General features: G+C 37.4%; 1 protein-coding gene across 4 annotated transcripts in view; it reads right to left on the minus strand.

The window, feature by feature from the left end:
• Nucleotides 1-20,391, minus strand: part of SPAST (spastin) — a gene marked incomplete at its 5' end in the record, with an annotated part of 54,015 nt that overhangs the window by 20,001 nt on the left and 13,623 nt on the right. Inside the window, 6 exons of one of the 4 annotated variants that reach the window (XM_079720958.1) lie at nucleotides 171-264; nucleotides 545-678; nucleotides 1,516-1,703; nucleotides 7,531-7,626; nucleotides 14,360-14,443; nucleotides 17,214-17,297. In XM_079720958.1, coding sequence (XP_079577084.1) covers nucleotides 171-264; nucleotides 545-678; nucleotides 1,516-1,703; nucleotides 7,531-7,626; nucleotides 14,360-14,443; nucleotides 17,214-17,297 — 680 coding nt within the window. Of the gene's footprint in view, nucleotides 1-170; nucleotides 265-544; nucleotides 679-1,515; nucleotides 1,704-7,530; nucleotides 7,627-14,359; nucleotides 14,444-17,213; nucleotides 17,301-20,391 lie in introns of all 4 variants that reach the window. The other 3 variants (XM_079720957.1, XM_079720960.1, XM_079720959.1) reach the window with 3 other exon arrangements.

Consider the following 20,391-nt stretch of genomic DNA (forward strand, 5'->3'; position numbering starts at 1 on the left):
CAGTATAAATAACTAGTCCACATCAACTGCTAATGTTTTTTTCCTTTAAAAGACATCTAACCTACTATTATGTGAACTAATCATTCTAGTATAGCTCAAACACTTCTTTACTGTACTATGGATTCAGTAATGGATGATGCTATAGGAAAATGATAATATAAAATCCTTACCTCAGGCCTCAGAGAAGGAAGAATAACAATTTCTTGCAATGCTTGTTTTGCCAACTCTTGACCAGCTATATCATCAAATTTAACAGCTGTTCCACTAAGAAACAGAATTTCAGTTAGCTCCGTAACAGAAATATACTTCAGTTATTATAATATTAAGTCTAAGCCCTATGTAACATAGCCATTTTTATGTTAACTGTGAAATTATAGTTAAATCAGTAAAGCAATGGTTTTCTACATTTACAGTAATTGAAAACCATGATAAAAATTACATATGTAAATTAGACAAGGTATGTATTATCCATTTCACTCATGATATATTTCATAAATTAAAAAATTTTAGAACCCCATAAAACATCTTAGATGAGAACACTTACTTGTCCACAATTTCGTTCATTATAAGGTTAGCAAGGTTGCTGTCCACATTCCTAAAGTTCTTCAAGTCTTTCTTTTTACGAGCAGCAGTTGTAGGGGTAGAAGGTTTATTTGTTCTATTTGGTTTTGGTGTACTCTTGAAGGACACAAAATTTTAATGTGAAAACACAACATAATGTTTACACTTTTCACATGTGAGTCAACCTTAATGGTCACAGAATTAAAGGCTTAAAAGTAGCAAAAAATGGATATAAAGATCCAAAAATTGTATATTTACTCCAAGATAAAATGGCATTCACTATAGAACTACATTTGGCATGAAGTCGGTTTACAGAAGATTTTATCCAGAGAGATTCAATTACTATAAAATAAAAAGGCTCTATCACAATGCAGTCATACAATTTTGATCCTTGTTAGAACTGTAACAAAACTCTATGTATGTTTAATGTTATAAAACATTTATGTAGATTTAAATAATTAAAAGAATAACAAATTTTAAATGAACTATAGGGAATTCCCTGGTGGTCTAGTGGTTAGGACTCAGCGCTTTCACTGCCAAGGACTCGGATTCAATCCCTGGTCAGGGAACGAAGATACCACAAGCTGCACTGTGTGGACTAATAAATAAAAAAATTATTTTTTTTAAAAAAGAATTATACAGTATTATATAAAACAGATTGGATAAGCAAACTTACTATTAAAAAACCTATTTAGGACCAAAAGGAGTTAAAAAAAATTTGCTTAAAAAATAATAGAGAAAAAAAAAGATTTGCTTTTTAGTAGCAAGTTGCCTTTACTACTTAGAGTCTTAAAAATCTAAATTAAAAAAAAGAAAAATTTCATTCAATGTTGTAGAAACATATCAATTCTCTAAGGTATTATAAAGTACTTGTAATAAACTTAAGCAAGCATATCATGTTCAAAATTTTCTATTTGCAACAGCATAGCAATTAAAGTTACCGTCTCCAAATACCTTATGAGTGGCAGTTGCAGGACCAGGTCCCTGTCTCACTCCAGAAACCATGGATAAACCACTGCAGCTAGGTGCTCTGTGATGGCCTGAAAGACCTGTGGATCCAGTTTTCATAATTGTTTTTGAACGAGGCAGTGAATTACTAGCGTGCGTTAAGGGATCTTTTCTTTTCGGAACAGCTCCACTTTCTATCAGGGAAAAAAATAAAATCATCATGGTTAGAAAATTGTGGCTAAACATTATAAAAAGTAATATAAAGACCAGTACAAATTTGTAAAGCTAATAATATTTTTTTTACTTCAACAATATTTCAAAATAAGATTTCAATCAGAATATATACTAGGGTGTGCATAAGGGTTATTACTGGGTGTGGGCAAGATTATGGGTTATTTAGCTTTTTCCTTTTCCTGATGTATATTATAATTTTCTTATAGGGAATATGTATTTGCTATAAAAAGAAATAACTTTATTTGTGGGGACAGGAGGAGGATATAAAAAAGGTACCAAGCAATAAAGCTGCCAAAATTTTTTTCTTTTTTTTTTTGTTTAAAAGCTGCCAAAAATTAAACAAACAAAATGTAGTAAAGGCATTAGGGATAGGTTGTATGGATAAAAACAAAAAATAGCACTTCATTCCAAACTTTTAAGACTAAAAAATAGTATGAAAGTCCAGTCTGTGCCACCAAAAGTTTTAAAAAATAATTTTAATTTAAAGGGTATAAAGATATGGTTAAATCGCCAAGTATTTTACCTTCTATCTATGCAAATAAACACATATAGGACACCTTCAATTAAATCTAAAAGGTTACCTGACCTAGCTACCGTGCTCTTCTACATAAATTACAGACTTTTGAATGTTCAAATCTCACTGCTTCTAAATAATATTTTCATATACTATATAACAAACATCAGAGTTTATGAATAACAAAGTTCACTGTGAAGACAGATGTTAAATCAGTCAGCAAATTAGAGTAGTCTAGAGAAAAGACTAGCTTAAGGACAAAAGCCTTATTGTTGCTCTTGTCATCAAATCCCTTAACATGGCTTAAGGAAACAAAAGAAGGGAACTTAAGAGTACAGTAAATTAGGGACTTCCCTGGCAGTCCAGTGGTTAAGACTCCGTACTCCCAATGCAGGGGGAGCAGGTTAGATCCTGGTCAGGGAATTAAGATCCAAGGGTTCTTTCCTAGTAAAGAAATGCAAAGTTCTGTACCATATGTTCAAGGAACTAATGGATAATGACCCTATAGGAAGAAGCAGGAAAGCAATCCAGAAAAGGGAATGACAAAAAGGAAAAGCCAAGGTGTGAATAAAAGCAAGACCTGTCTAGGGTGATGATAAGTATCATGCATTTCAGAGGGGAAAAAAGGAGACTGGAGAAGAATTTCTTCAAACAGAAAATATATAGTCCTAAGATTACAAAATGGAGAGAAATTTTCATAAGGAACTGTGAGAACGACAGCAGACTTTTCATAAAAGTAACAAAGGTCAGTAGACAATGAAGTATGCTCAAAATGCTGAAGGAAAAAACAATGTTAACTTCCATTTATTCTATATTCAGGTGACCAGTCACGTAAGAATGAGGGTATTTTCAGACACTAGAAAGGCTGAGAGAGTTTACTATCTACAAACCCTCATTAAAAGAAATACTAAAGGAGGTCTTTTAGTTAAAAAGCAAATTAAACACAGAAAGAAGTAAAAAACTGTAATATGAAGCTAGAGAGCAAGAAAAAAATCAGACAACCTGGGGGGAGGAAAAACCCAAAAGGGAAGATAATTAAAATATATTATTTGTCTTTGGGTAAACAATATTTACTAAGTTACTAATAATATGAAATATAATTTTTCAATATAACTAAAAACAGTGATATATATACATATATATATGTACATATATACACACACACAGAGAATGAAGGATAATGGTGGCATAAGAGAATTAAACCTTCTTCTACCTGAAAAAGAAATCAATACGTATCAAAAACTCATAAGTCAGGAATAGCAATAAAAGCATAATATTTGAAAGTATAATGAGCATGAGAAAAATAGCAAAGAGTTAAATATTGTATGAGGAGCCAAACTAGGGGTGCAGGTAAGAAAGGGAGATATAACAGGTGGGAAGGGGAATATTATTTCTCTTTATAAACCTTTTCAGTATTTTTAAATCTACATTTTAGGGTATAATCTATGTATAATATTTTGCATGCATTTAAAATGTATAATATATTGGCAAAATAGCCACTAAAATCAAGATACAAAATGTTTCCATCATAGCCAAAAGTTTCCTTGTATCCATTTGCATTCCATTCCTCTTACTGCCCCTGGCCCTAAGCAATGACTAATCTGCTTTCTGAATATTGGAGTCATCTGATTTAGCAATTTCTATTGATCTAAGTTCAAGGTCACTGAATCTTTCATTTGACATCTCCAATCTGCTGTTGAGGCTCTCTAGCAATTTTTTTCACCAACTGCACCTTTCAACTTTAAAACTTCCATTATTTTTATTGTTTAGTTTTTTTGTGTGTGTGTGTGGTACGCGGGCCTCTCACTGCCGTGGCCTCTCCCGTTGCGGAGCACAGCCTCCGGACGCGCAGGCTCAGCGGCCATGGCTCACGGGCCCAGCCGCTCCGCGGCATGCGGGATCCTCCCGGACCGGGGCACGAACCCGTGTCCCCTGCATCAGCAGGCGGACTCCCAACCACTGTGCCACCAGGGAAACCCCTATTGTTTAGTTTATATTCTCTGCTAAGATTGCAGGTTTGTTAACAGATGCCATATTTTCTTTTAATTCTTTGAACATATTTATAATGGCTGCTTTGAAGTCTTTATCTGCTAAATTCAACATGTGGGCCCAGTCAAGAATCAGTTTCTACAGGCTGATTTCTTTCTTGAGTAAGGGTCACACTTTCCTATATGTTTGCACGTCTAATAATTTTGACTTGAAAATTGGACATTGTAGATAACACATAAAGTAGTAAGCAGACTTTGGCATATCTGCTTCCTAAGAGAGAAGGAGTAACTCATCCAAGTGAAACATCATAGAATGTTCCATAAGTGGGTGACACTAATGAACTAGGCATGAATGAGCCAGCTGATTCACTAAGGCTCAACGGGAATCAAACACCAGTGCTGCATAAATTAGCTGTGAAGTCAGTATGTCCCCCCAACAAGAAAAAAGAACAGAACTGATAACTAGGTATTTAAAATAAGACAGTTTGATTTTTTTTATTTTTATTTTTATTTTTTTTGCGGTACGCGGGCCTCTCACTGCTGTGGCCTATCCCGTTGCGGACCACAGGCTCCGGATGCGCAGGCTCAGCGGCCATGGCTCATGGGCCCAGCCGCTCCGCGGCACACGGAATCCGCCCAGACCGGGGCACAAACCCGCGTCCCCTGCATCAGCAAGAGGACTCCCAACCACTGCGCCACCAGGGAAGCCCAGTTTGATATTTTTAATGGGTCCCAGAAGAGAAAGCTGCTTTTGTCCCCCAACATGGCAGAAAAATACAATGGGATCTCACATGTGGAATTAAGTAGAAGAAAATCAAGATAACAAGGGAAAGGCATACCAGCTCCTCAGGGCTAGAAAATTTTGCTGTTTACTCAGGTAGGATTATTAGGATCTCAAGTTTGTATTTTGGGGCTTCCCTGGTGGCACAGTGGTTGAGAGTCCGCCTGCCGATGAAGGGGACATGGGTTCGTGCCCTGGTCCGGGAAGATCCCATATGCCGCAGAGCGGCTAGGCCCGTGAGCCATGGCCGCTGAGCCTGCACGTCTGGAGCCTGTGCTCCGCAACGGGAGAGGCCACAACAGTGAGAGGCCCGCGTACCGCAAAAAAAAAAAAAAAAAAAAATTTGTATTTTGGAAACTTCACTATTTACACGTGGTGAATTCTTACATTTCTTTGTTTTTTCAAACAGTTCATTATGAAGATGTCAGCCCTTCACAGCCATGCTAAAAGAAACACAAAAAATACTTTATACTTGAAAAGGTTATTTTAAATCAGATACAGGAAGGAATGGGAAAATGAATATAGTTACTAAGGTGGGGCTCTGTAGTGGAAGACCAAACCAGACTGAGAACTCCTTAAGGGAGAGGTGAAGCCACAAGGGAAAGAGTTGATGACCAATTGTCTCTTCCATCCTAAGAAATCCACTCACACTATTTCTTCTTTATTGAAATCTTGTTCATTGCAGCACTATTTACAATAGCCAGGACATGGAAGCAACCTAAATGTCCATCAACAGAGGAATGGATAAAGAAAATGTGGTATAGCAACTAAGACCTGGCGCAGCCAAATAGATAAATAAATAATAAAATATTTTTAAAAAAAGATGTGGTACAGGGCTTCCCTGGTGGCGCAGTGGTTGAGAGTCCGCCTGCCGATGCAGGGGACACGGGTTCGTGCCCTGGTCCGGGAGGATCCCACATGCCGCGGAGTGGCTGGGCCTGTGAGCCGTGGCCGCTGAGTCTGCGCGTCCGGAGCCTGTGCTCCGCAACGGGAGAGGCCACAGCAGTGAGAGGCCCGCGTACCGCAAAAAAAAAAAAAAAAAAAAAAAAAAAAAAAAAAAAAAGATGTGGTACATATATACAATGGAATATTACTCAGCCATAAGAAAGAACAAAATAATGCCAAGTGCAGCAACATGGATGGACCTAGAGATTGTCATACTGAGTAAAGTAAGTTAGACAGAGAAGGGCAAATATCATATATCATTTTTATATGTGGAATCTAAAAAATGGGTACAACTGAACTTATCTACAAAACAGAAATAGAGTTACAGAAGTAGAAAACAAACTTATGGTTCCCAGGGGGTAACGGGGGGGTGGATAAATTGGGAGATTGGGGTTGACATATACACGCTACCATATATGAAATAGATAACTAATAAGGACCTGCTGTACAACGCAGGGAACTCTACTCAGTACTCTGTAATGGCCTATATGGGAAAAGAATCTAAAAAAGAGTGGATATATGTATATGTATAACTGATTCACTTTGCTGTACACCTGAAACTAACACAACATTGTAAATTAACTACACCCCAATAACAATGAAAAAAGCAAACAAACAAAAAAATAAATCTTGAAACCTTTTTTTAAATCACATATGAGTAAAGAAAGCAGTTGTTTTATAGTCTATACTAAGGGTTTTCTACTACAACTTGAACAAAGTAATATTTACTTTAATAAAATTTAAGTACTAGACACAGAACGATTTCTGAAAAAGTTACCAATAAAACTAGAGATGTCAGAGAACCTAGGAAATGAAGATCCTACCACCCAAATAAAACAGCATTTAATTTTCTGTAGGAGTTGATGTGATGACCAAAGTTTATGGAAAACAAATTTAACCCATAGTAAATAATAGTATTCTAGGGGACTTTCCTGCCAGTCCAGTGGTTAAGACTCCGTGCTTCCACTGCAGTGGGGTAGGGTTTGACTCCTGGTCGGAGAACTAAGATCCCTGCATGCCACATGGCATGGACAAAAGAAAAAGAAAAATAGTATTCTAATGTTTCTCCTCACTATGTGAATTCAGCTTCAAACTTTTTCTAACAGGTGCTATGATAAAACATTCATGTATTATATAATTGAAAATATATATGCATTGAAAATTGGTATATAACAAAGAAAAATTAAAATTTCTGTCTCAATAAACACTTCATAAAAATTTGGTACATGTACCCATAGAAAAAAACACAAAAGCTCAAAGTAAGATAGAAACAATAGAACCTTTTAATAATTTAGGAAAACGAACCTTCATATTTTATAATTTCAAAAATTGGAGGTTGTAAAATATGCAAATATAACATGTTGAGAATGGCTATGCCCTATTTATTACGTGTTTACACACCATGAATGATAGGGCTACTGTATTTTCCACACAGCCCTGTGCAAACAAAAACCAATCAAATCTACCACTATAAAATCAAATCAACATTATCAGGTTAAGTAAGACTCTACTTTGCATGCAAGCTTTGTTATTTTACATGTTAGTTAACCTAAACCCACCTGACTGGAGATGTCCATTGCGGCATGTCAAGTTAGTACTGTCATTATAGACGTCCGTTTGTGACTTGGAAAACTGCAAAACTGGCTGCAGCTTCTCTATGCAACAGAGGGGGGTAAAAAAGAAAAAAATAAACAAAAAGAAAAAAAATACATGATAAAAAAATAAAATATATGTGAAAATGAAAAACAATTCAAGGTGTTACAAAGTTATTACATAATGAAGGGTTTGGCATTTACATAGAATTACCTTTAACAACAGAATTAGTAAAAACTCAGACATTAAAATAGCAACAGAAATGAACAAGTGAATGACTATGTTCAAAATATGCATTATTCAGGATTGGTAACCTGAGGCAATTCTATATCACTACCATCGCCAGCAAATACTTCCTGAATATCTAATATGTCCAAATCATTGTGTAGGGAGAGCAGGATAGAGATACAAAGAGAACATTAAAAAGGCTTTACAGAAGAAGTGGGCTGTGAGTTAGCTGGCATCTGTAAAGATTAAAAAAAAAAAGGACATTCAGGAAAGGAGAAATGACACAGAAGGAAACAGTAAGGAGTGTCTAGGAAATGCCATATTCAGCTACATTAATGTATGTCAGGCAGAAAATAAATGTAATAAAGCAGAATGGAATAAGCATGCTGCAGAACTGTGCATGTACCCTACCATTTATTTAAATATACACATGTATACTTGTATATACGAAAATTATCTCTAAAAAAGACCCAGAGAAACTGGTAATACCAGCTGCCTCTGGGGATGGGAAATGAGTGGTTGGGGCATAGCATGGAATGGATGCTTTTCAAACTTAAGCTTTTGAAATTTTGTGGCATGTGCATATATTGCCTATTTTTAAATTAATCAAAGATTTTAAAGGATTATTTCAACCTTACTCCCACTTCAAATAACAACAACAAATCCTCTCAAGATCTAGGTCTCTATGTCTAGCACCTGAAGCCCAAGAGTGTATCGGTTTGAGCTTCCTTGCCACTCTACATCACTGCTACACTCCTTCCCCAGTCAAGTCAATCTATATTGTTAGCTGATGAACACCCTGACAAACACTCTACCACTTACTCACTAGTACGAACTTGCTTTAGCGTCAGTTTTCCGAGGGTCTCAAGGGTTAAATAAAATAACACATGAAGTACTTGCTCTGAGCGTCATTCATAATAGGGCTCAATTTTGACCATATTTATTTTGTTGAAATACTCCAAGTTATCATTACTGATTCTCTCCTCCGGTACTAAGAAGTCGATGAATATATGCAAAAATGTAGCACATATATACTAATTCTTTTAAACTTTCATTTCTAATGTCAGACAAGCAGGCGCCATGCTTGGTTTATGGTACAACCACACATGCCTTTGGGACAGGTTAAATAGCAGCTACCCTTTTTGCACAAAGCACAAAGTACTGCACAGCTTTTGTATCCTAGAACTGGCTGATACAATATACCTTGGAGCCCTTTTTCTGTTGTTAGTTAACAGGTAGGTCATCTGATTTTTCTCAAAGATAATACTCTTCAAATCACCATATTGAGAAAGAAACCATTTGTGTTGGTAAAAGACATAAATTAGAAAGAACTGATTTGTAAATGTCTGATTTATCAATTAAAACTCTTCAATGAAATGTAACAAAAAGTTCACATAAACATTCATTATATAGTAAAAAATAAACAGAAATTAAATCCTTAGTTTTGATAAATAATAACTAAGAATAATAAGTCATAGAACTTTTTTGCAGGGTTTGGATTTATATGCATGAAAACACACACACAATAGCAGCACACAGCTAATGTGAACCTGCTCCAATTCTTTTTTTTTTTTTGAAGAAAGTAAGCTTAGTTTAATGCTTCTTTTTAGAATGACTAAAGGTCGTGTAGATTAACGAATGATTTAAAATAAAACAAATCACCTTGCTTCTTGATCCCTCATGTGCAATCCCCACACAATCATCTCAGTGATCTACTTATAAGGGAAATTTTACCACATAACTTGTGTGCCTACAACCCTTTAGCAGTTTCCCACTGCCCACAGATTAGCACTCAAGCTCCTTTATATGACCAACAAGGCCCTCCAGGATCTGCCGACATTTCTTATGCCTGAGCAATCCCAAATTCATGTCTCTACCAGCACCATGCTTTCCCTTGTCCCTGAGTCTATGTTCATGCTGTTAGTTCCTCATGGAATATCTTTCCACCCAACCATTAATAACTTTTATTTATCTTTTTAAATCCCCACTTTAGGTTTCTTCCAGGAAGATTTCTCAGACACCTATTTTCCCATCCCTACAAAATATTTGTGTATCTCCATCCTGCAGTGATGATGATTTATCTATTTATGTCTGCCTTCTCCACTATATCAACAAGAGCCTAAACACAGGAACATTTTATCCAATCTATCAGTAAATCGGTTTGCTCAGGCTTCAACTACAATCATAAGCCGACCACTTGTTACTCCTGGTATCAGCTTGGCCCGAGCCTCCACCATTTTCCTCCTAGGTTACCACAATAGTTGTCCTACTTGCTCTCCTTGGTACATAACATACCCTTGCAACATCACAACCAGAGGGAGCCTTTTTAAACTGAAGTCAGATGATGTTACTCCTTTCCTAAAAAATCCTTGTAACTGCTCCCCACTTCACAGGTGGCAAAAGCTCAAATCTTCAGCGGCCTGTAAGGTCCTGCATGTTGTGATGGCCGCCCCCTCTGCTCACCCCCCCACCATTAGTTCTCTGACCTCATCTCTACTATACTCTCCTTGCTGTGGCACACTGGCCTCTTTGCTCCTCTCAAACATACCAGATGTGTTTTCTTAAGGCTTTGCATCAGCTCTTACTTCTCCCCAGACCACTCTTCTCCCAGATACCTGTAAGGCTAACTTACAGGTCATGTCAACTTCTCCAAGAGGTATATACCCTGACTATCCTATTTAAAACTAAAAACCCAGACCACCTCCCATCTACTCCTAATCCCCTGTACTGTGTTTTATGTTTTCTTTTCTCCACAAATTTATCACCTTCTAACACATGGAATAACTTATTTATTCTTTATGTTTATTGCCTACTGTCAGTATTCTCCCTGCTGGAATATAAACTCTGTGACACAAGGGTCCTTGTCTATATCCTAAGTGCCTAGAACATGATAACCACCCAATAAATATTTCCCGTGTTAAGAAATAAATTCAGGGCTTCCCTGGTGGCGCAGTGGTTAAGAATCCGCCTGCCAATGCAGGGGACACAGGTTCAAGCCCTGGTCCGAGAAGATCTCACATGCCGCGGAGCAACTAAGCCCGTGCGCCACAACTACTGGCCTGCGCTCTAGAGCCTGCGAGCCACAACTACTGAGCCCACGTGCCACAACTACTGAAGCTCATGCTCCGCAACAAGAGAAGTCACTGCAATGAGAAGCCCGCACGCCGCAACGAAGAGTAGCCCCCGCTTGCTGCAAACTAGAGAATGCCTGCGCACAACAACAAAGACCCAACACAGCCAAAAATAAATTAATAAAAAAAAAAGAAAGAAATTCAGTTTATATCCCTTGGCACCGTTCCTGGTACAGAGTAAGGACTTAATAAATGGACCCTGAATGAAGCTAAATTTTTTTTAAAAAGGGTAATTGCCAAGTATACCAGACACCAATGCCAAAATTATCTTTTTATCTACAGCAGGTTTTACACTTAAGTTTGCTCTAAGGTTCACTATCAGTAAATTGAAGATATATAATACATATGAACTCTTCCCATCTTTATCAGAGATGCTACATCCTCTCAGACCAGTCTGTATGGGGAACTCCCAGTTATCATTCTCCATACTACTTAGATACCTATCAGGCATCCCACCTCTGAAAAGCTCCATTTTTTAACCAGCACATAATACACAAATATGCTCTACTATGCACTTGTGCACACTTCATTTTTACTGTCTTTGGTATATAACTCCCAGATATTCTGCATTCTCAGAAGACAGGAAAATGTTGATGATATCTTTTTATTCCACCCTCTCTTTTTTAAAGTAACATCTTTCATAAATGGACATATAGCACTTTTGAGGATAACAAACAACAACAACAACCAAATATTAATTCTATTAAAGCCCAGCTTCATGTTATATTATATATCTTTTTGTCCTCTCCTCTAACAACACAAATAAGAAATTACTAAGTTGTATTTAAAGACAAGTCTATAAATTGATGAGTTGCTTCTAATGTTTTACCATATCACAATTTCAAATACTGATAAAAGATAAAAACCAACTATTATTCAATTTGAAACATGTTACAAAATGTTCCATAATCAAACTTAATCTGCATCACATACATTGATACTTTGTACATATACTGAAAAGGTGTTATAGCTAAAACACATAGAAAGGACCGATTAGAACAATTAGATAATTATTTTACTACAACAACCCTTGATGTAATATGTAATTTTATTTGACACAGTAATAACCACCACTTAGGAAGTAAGAAGGCAAACTGTCAGCCACAGAAGCCAGGAGAACACTGCCTTGTTAGCTATCTGAAAACAGTAAGGGTTTCTTTTTCAAAAATGTGGGGCAAGGGCTTCCCTGGTGGCACAGTGGTTGAGAGTCCGCCTGCCGATGCAGGGGACATGGGTTCGTGCCCCGGTCTGGGAAGATCCCACATGCCGTGGAGCGGCTGGGCCTGTGAGCCATGGCCGCTGAGCCTGTGCGTCTGGAGCCTGTGCTCCGCAACGGGAAAGGCCACAGCAGTGAGAGGCCCACGTACAGCAAAAAAAAAAAAAAAAAAAAAAAAAAGTGGGGCAAAAAATTTATAAACACCATGGACCATATAGGAATGAATGAATGAGTGAATTAATAAAAAACATATGTGTATATATGTACACAAAAGCAGGGGTGGTGATTACACACAGGTAAGGAGATGAACAAAAACCAGCATTTTCGAGTACTTACTATGGGTTAGGTTCCTGCAACAATTCATAGTCACAAATACAGTGAGATAATAATTATCTATTAGCCTCATATTACAAATGAAATAAAGAAGACTCAGAAATGCTAAATAACTTATCAAAAGCACAGAGCAACAAATAAAGTCTGCCTGTTTACCAAGTTTCTACTATTTCTATCACATCAAGCTATGGTAGAACCACCCAAGAAGGGTGGGTTTTAGTTCCACCTTGTTTGAGGGGTAGATTTACCTTCAGAATATATTTTTAAAACCTATACCATCAAATAGAACATGAGAAGTTTCACTTTATAGACCTTTTACAGCTGATGAATGCAGAAAGAATGACAATTATAATGTCACTAGGCATAAGTCATCAACTGCTGCTAACATCACAAGAAATAGTGATGGATAAACACAAAACCACCTATCAAGTAGTCTTATCATTAAAAAATAAAGGGTTTCCCTGGTGGCGCAGTAGTTGAGAGTCCGCCTGCCGATGCAGGGGACACGGGTTCATGCCCCGGTCCGGGAAGATCCCACATGCCACAGAGCGGCTGGGCCCATGAGCCATGGCCGCTGAGCCTGTGCGTCCGGACCCTGTGCTCCTCAAGGGGAGAGGCCACAACAGTGAGAGGCCCGCGTAACGCAAAAATAAATAAATAAATAAATAAAAATCTACTTTCAATCCAATTAAGGCTCAACTATCAATTTATAGGGAGGACAGAAGAATATACTAAAAGATAACATGGAGATGCATGGAGCGAAAGTCAGACTGCAGGAAACACTACGTGGAAAAGATCTGGTTCATCAGCAAATAAATTGCAAGAAAATGAAAAAACAGACTTGTATATTAAAAGAGATGTATAGTATGGATCTTCTTGAAATCCTGATTCAAACAATTAAATTATAAAAAAAATAGTAGGAGTTATTAAATTTTGAGATACTGACTGCACATTATTTATATATTATATATAAATTTGGACACTGACCATTTTTTTGGCCGTTACTTTTATGTTTATGTTAGTATTAAAAGAATTATTGGTTATTTTTTAGGTGTGATAATGGTATTTTGGCAAATTTTTTTTTTGGCAGTCATGTCCATCATCCCATTTAATACTCACAGCTTCCCCAGAGGGAAGAATCATTACCTTCGTTTTATAATGAAATGAGTTTTCTTTTTGAAGGTTTGTTCTAGTTACAAATCAAAGTAAAAAATAAGTGATACACAGGAAATAAGGGAGGGACGGAAAGAAGGGAAACGTTAGAAGTGACAATCTCCTCACTTTGGCAATTTTATTTTTAAAGCATCTTTATCTTTTAGAGATATGAAATACTTATAAATGAAATAAAAAGATATCGAGAAATTGTTTCAAAATAGTAATATGAAGTTGGGGAAAGTAAGCAGGGATATAAACTGTGGTTGGCAAACTTTTTCTGTAAAGAGCCAGCAGTAAATATTAAAATATTTTTAAAAGCTATATACTAAAAGGCTTTGCAGGCTGTATGATCTCTGTATCAACTACTTAATTCTCTCACTGTAGCATGAAAGCAACCAGATAATATACAAAGGAATGAGGGTAGCTTTGTGCCAACTTACAAAAACAGGCAGTGAACTGGATTTAGTCCATAGGCTATAGTTTGCCAGTCTTAAATCAAGACCGACAATGAGTTGATAATTACCAAAGCTGAGTGATGGATAATTAGTTCAATAAACTCTTCTGTTTTGTATACGTTAGAAATTTTCATAAGTTAAAAGAAAGCCTAGAACACATTTTCAAGTTCACTGATTTATTTCCATCTGCATTTAAAGTTTCATTAAACTTTTAAGATTTTAAATCTTAAGATTTTAAATACATCTCATTCCAGTTATACGATTCATTAATTGATACCTAATAGTTGTAAACGGTCCTTGGCCATAACCAAATTAGTCATCATTTTAGCTTGAAGGCGTCTAGCTCTTTCATACTGTTCACCTGAAAGAAAAAGCAGAAAAAAAGAATTAAAATATCTACATTTACCTACTAATGCTGCTTCAAGATAAATTATCATACCAACTAATCTCATGGGGAGTCATAGTCTTTATGAAAAGACTATGAAATTAACAAAATATCATTTTCAAATAATATCTTAAAAAAATCAGTTATAGTTCCTTATGATGGCTTCAGACCTATTGTGGTATTTCATGGATTTTACGGTTTTTTTTTTTTTTTTTTTAATTTATTTATTTTTGCTGTGTTGGTTCTTCGTTTCTGCGCGAGGGCTTTCTCCAGTTGTGGCAAGTGGGGGCCACTCTTCATCGCGGTGCGCAAGCCTCTCACTATCACGGCCTCTCCCGTTGCGGAGCACAGGCTCCAGACGCACAGGCTCAGTAGTTGTGGCTCACGGGCCTAGTTGCTCCGCGGCATGTGGGATCTTCCCAGAACAGGGCTCGAACCCGTGTCCCCTGCATTAGCAGGCAGACTCTCAACCACTGCGCCACCAGGGAAGCCCGATTTTACGGGTTTTGAGACATATTTTCCCCCCTACATTTAAAACTCTTTGAAATTGGTAAGTGTTTTAAAACCTGTGCCAACCTACTAATGCTATCAGCCAGGCTGCAGTCATAACATAGTCTGTCACTTCCTCTGCATACAAAAATTTGGTCATAGATACTAATACTCCTGTTATAGCTATGTCTAAATAAGATTAAGATAGCATATTCAATAAGGTTAAAATTCAAATTCTACGTGATAAGAAGAGGATGTGTCATAGTTTAATTGACATTGTTTTTTCTCTTGGTACAGTTGAAGGCATTTTTGATTCAATGAAATACTATTTTTCTTATAGCCGACTCATTTTCTTCTAACTCTTCTTCTATGCATTTGGCAAAGAACAGCACATATATTTTGTACATAATTCATAAAGTCATGCTCATAAACTTATGAAAAGTCTCCAAGACCCAATCTTCCATATTTACTTGTTCTATTCTGCCCTCTTTTATACAGGAGACCAGTAGCTAGAGAAACAGTCAAAATAAAAAGGAGAGATTAAAAAACATGGTAAATATTGGACACATTATAGTTACTGGAGATTAGCTGATATAAGTTATAGAATCAGCCAGCCAGATAAAATATCCACTGGGTGGATTGATCCATAAGGCTAAGATTCTCAGCCCACACATTGTAATTTTTGCTTCTGAATTTATTTTAGCTACGAGAAGCTGAGGTACTTTACTCATATAATAGTGGTACCCACATACCACTATTCACAGCATAGTATTTAAGAATTCAGGCTCTGAAGTCAGACTGCCTGGGTTCAAATCCTGACTCTACCACTTCCTGCCTATGAGACCTCATGCAAGTTACTTAATTTCTTTGCACTTAAGGTTTTTCATCTGAAAAATAAGGATAATGGTAGCAGCTTTAGAGTGTAGGGTTGTGGTGAAATTAAAAGAGATAATACGTATGAAGCACATACAATGATGCTTGGGCACATAGTATGTGTGCAAGAAATATTGTCTACATATTTAAAGGTAATATTAGACTCTGATTTTTTTTTTGGCTGTGTTGGGTCTTTGTTGCTGCATGCAGGCTTTCTCTAGTTGCAGCGAGCGGGGGCTACTCTTCGTTGCAGTGCGCTGGCTTCTCATTGCGATGGCTTCTCCTGTTGCAGAGCATGGGCTTCAGTAGTTGTGGCACGCAGGCTCAGTAGTTGTGGCTCGTGGGCTCTAGAGCACAGGCTCACTAGTTGTGGCACACAGGCTTAGTTGCTCCATGGCATGTGGGATCTTCCTGGACCAGGGATTGAACCTGTGTCCCCTGCATTGGCAGGTGGATTCTTAACCACTGTGCCACCAGGGAAGTCCTTAGACTCTAATTTTTAATTTGATGTGACAGGAAAGTAAAGATGAGAAATAATTGTTTTGGTTTTAAAAAGCCATGTGTGAATCAAAGTCAGACATTACAGTTCATATTTTTTTTTTTTTTTGCGGTACGCGGGCCTCTCACTGTTGTGGTCTCTCCCGTTGCGGAGCACAGGCTCCGGACGTGCAGGCTCAGCGGCCATGGCTCACGGGCCCAGCAGCTCCGCGGCATGTGGGATCTTCCCGGACCGGGGCACGAACCCGTGTCCCCTGCATCGGCAGGCGGACTCGCTACCACTGCGCCACCAGGGAAGCCCTACAGTTCATATTTTTTTAAAAAATATTTTTCCATTCCTTTTTTAAAAAAATTTATTTATTTATTTATTTATTTATTTTTGGCTGTGTTGGGTCTTTGTTTCTGTGTGAGGGCTTTCTCACGGGCCCAGTTGTTCTACAGCATGTGGGATCTTCCCAGACCAGGGCTCGAACCCGTGTCCCCTGCATTGGCAGGCAGATTCTCAACCACTGCACCACCAGGGAAGCCCCAGCTCATATTTTAACATGCAGTCAAGCATTACCCACAGTGTAAAAGGGAGTCTGTGAAATAACCACTCCTTCCCTGCCTCGACAATGAGGAAAGGATGAGGTTTCAAAAACAGGTTTAAAAATAGGGTTAAAATATCATGAACAGCGGTTCCAAGGAGGACACAAGTAACATAATAATCAAGTTTGAGCATATCTGGTTACAACTTCATTTTTAGCATAGGTAATAAAGCATTAACTTTAACAAGAACATTTAAAAATCTGTTAAATACTTTTATTAAGATAAACGGATCTGAAATCAGGACAATCATGTGAACACAATTTCGGATGCTACTAAACAAACGTAAATATAACCTTACCTTGTCCTGTAACTACGACAGCTATTCCTTTTTCTAGTTCTTCAATACCTTTCTTATACCATTCCACAGCTTGCTCCTTTTGTCCTACTTTAAAATAGAAATAATTATTTGTATAAATCACAAGTATACCCTAAGAATACACTAAACATTTTCCAAAGCATGCTCTTATTAGGAAATACATGAAAAAAAGAGTTGTGATCAAACAAGTCTGAAAACTGTTACTCTGTGACTTCTTAGGACTTTAGCATCTTAATGTATATGTGGCTCGGCAAGAGGGAGATGCAGACGTCAACGTTTCTCAAAATTTTAAAGCTGTGATTCTTTGTTTATCATCTCATGGTATTGATGCTTATAACCACTGAAATGTTGTATTAGAGAAATAAATATTCAAGATTTTATTTTAAATAAATGGTTTTTAAAATATATACTGTTAGGAAAAATAAATATGATTTCAATAATAGTGAGGAAAAAAGCATTGTTTAATCTAACTGTAGTCAAATATGATGTAATATGTTCACGGGTGCTCCTTTCAGAGTTAGCTTTTATTTAATAAATGATTGCACCATGAGAACTGGTGTATGAGATTACAAGTGTGGCCATTAAGTAACACATTTCTATTTTCTTTGAAACATGACAACATTTATCCTTGATCCAAAATTAAGCTTTAAAAGGATCTAAAAATTCAGCATAATCAAAATATGTGTAGGATACTTCTTTAAAGTGTTAACAATTATATACAAATTTCATTGTTTTTAAAATTAATTTCTTAGTCCTTAGAATCTTCAAAGCTTCATAAGTGGCTAATATAGAGATACAGTAAAGCAAAGGTGGAAATCATGCACAAGAACTGTTTTTCATTTTTCCCTACTCATGTCCCTATTTAATCAAACAAAAATTCCCATGCCATTCTTTAATTTGAAATTTCAAAATCAATAAAATATCATGACTCTCCTGATAACATAGAATAGATGAAGACTTATTATAAACACCACAAAACAACTAAGAAATACTGTCCCCTTATGAGTGTGTACCTCCTACCTACCTTCCTCCACCCCCAAAATAAATCACTAACTAGATTTAGCCCCTTGGACAGGGTAATTTCTTACTTATTACCCATATAAAATGCCAGTAGTATTTTATACAGTGTCTGATCCAGAGTAAGTGCTCAATAAGTACTTGATAATGACACATGAAGAAATTATTAAAAATCTGTTGTAAGTCAATTTAAACTATTTGGATGCTTACCTTCTAGTTTTTTATGAAGAAAATATCTGTTTACATGTATTTTTGGTTTTTTAATTTTAAAAAAGGGGTAAATTACAGAAAACAGTAAAATAGCATTTGCATTCTGTGTGGTGGGAACATTGATAACAATGTCGTATTTACTTAAAAATTTTAAAAATGAACTGCAACTTAACAGATACAACAGAAGTTCCTTTTTTGTGCCTCTTCCCATTCTCACGCTCCTCTCCTTCCCAGAAACCATTATCATGAATTGAGTGTCTACCTTACTTGTATATATTTTTCTATTGTTCCTACTTTATTTATATCATTTTATTTTAAAAATTTACATTGCTTTTTAGATCTATGTTGCTATACAGAGATTAGTTCATTCATTTCGACTCTGCATAGTATCCTATACCATCCTACAATTTATTCAACTATCTCCTATTAAAAGATATGTAGGTTGTTTCCAGTTTTTCAATATTTCAAATAATGTTGCAATAAACATTCTTGTACCTGTCCCCCTATGTACATGAGCCAGTTTCTCTTGAGTATATGCTTAAGAAGTAGAATTGATGAGTCATAGTTCATCACATATTCTCCATTTACCAGAAATCAACAAAATGCTTTTTGAGAGTGCTTGTGCCAATTTATACTCCTAACAGCAGTGTATGACAGTTCTCACTGGCAACATCTGAACAAAATCTTTTAAGGTGTTTTACCACATTACAGAGAGGCAAGTGAAATGACTGATTACAAATAAAATCACATGCTCAATAATTACTCTACTACCTAACATTCGTTGGTAACAGGAAGTTGATCTACTGCATTATTTGAATCTTCTTAAGGCAGTGTGACAGTAGAAAATGCATAGATATTTCTTACCTATAAGTACAAGACCACCAGAGAAAGGATAGACATATAAATCAATGGAACAGAGGGACTTTCCTGGTGGTCCAGTGGTAAAGAATCTGCCTTCCAATGCAGGAGACGTGGGTTTGATCCCTGGTTAGGGAACTAAGATCCCACATGCTGCAGGGCAACTAAGCCTGCACGCCACAACTACTGAGCTCACGCGCCTCAACAAGAGAGCCCGCGTGCCACCAACTACAGAGCCCACGTGCCCTGGAGTCCACGTGCCACAACTAGAGAGAGAAAAAAGCCCACACGCCACAACTATAGAGAAGTCTGAGCACCACAATGAAAGATCCCACATGCCTCAACGCATATCCTGCATGCCACAACTAAGACCCGACGTAGCCAAAAACAAAAAAGAAAGAAAAATTTTAAAAAGTATCAGGGCTTCCCTGGTGGCTCAGTGGTTGGGAGTCTGCCTGCCGATGCAGGGGACACGGGTTCGTGCCCTGGTCCGGGAAGATCCCACATGCTGCGGAGCGGCTGGGCCCGTGGGCCGTGGCCGCTGGGCCTGCGCGTCCGGGGCCTGTGCTCCGCAGCGGGAGGGGCCACAGCAGTGAGAGGCCCACGTACCGCAAAAAAAAAAAAAAAAAAAATCAATGGAACAGAAGTCCAGAAACAGACCCCACATATATCATTGATTTGACTTTGACAAAGATGACAAGGTAATTCAATGGAGAAAGAATAGCTTTTTCAAAAAATGACACTGGGGGCTTCCCTGGTGGCACACTGGTTGAGAGTCCGCCTGCCGATGCAGGGGACTTGGGTTCGTGCCCCGGTCTGGGAGGATCCCGCATGCCGCGGAGCGGCTGGGCCCATGAGCCACGGCTGCTGAGCCTGCGCGTCCGGAGCCTGTGCTCCACAATGGGAGAGGCCACAACAGTGAGAGGCCCGTGTACTGCAAAAAAAAAAAAAAAAAAAAAAAAAAAATGACACTGGAATAACAGACACCCATACACAAAAAAACTTCACGTGACATACAAAAATTAACTTGAAATGGATCACAGACTTAAATGTAAAACCTAAAAATATAAAATTT

Source organism: Hyperoodon ampullatus (assembly GCF_949752795.1).
Source record: "Hyperoodon ampullatus genome assembly, chromosome: 15".
Classification (NCBI taxonomy): Eukaryota; Metazoa; Chordata; class Mammalia; order Artiodactyla; family Ziphiidae; genus Hyperoodon; species Hyperoodon ampullatus.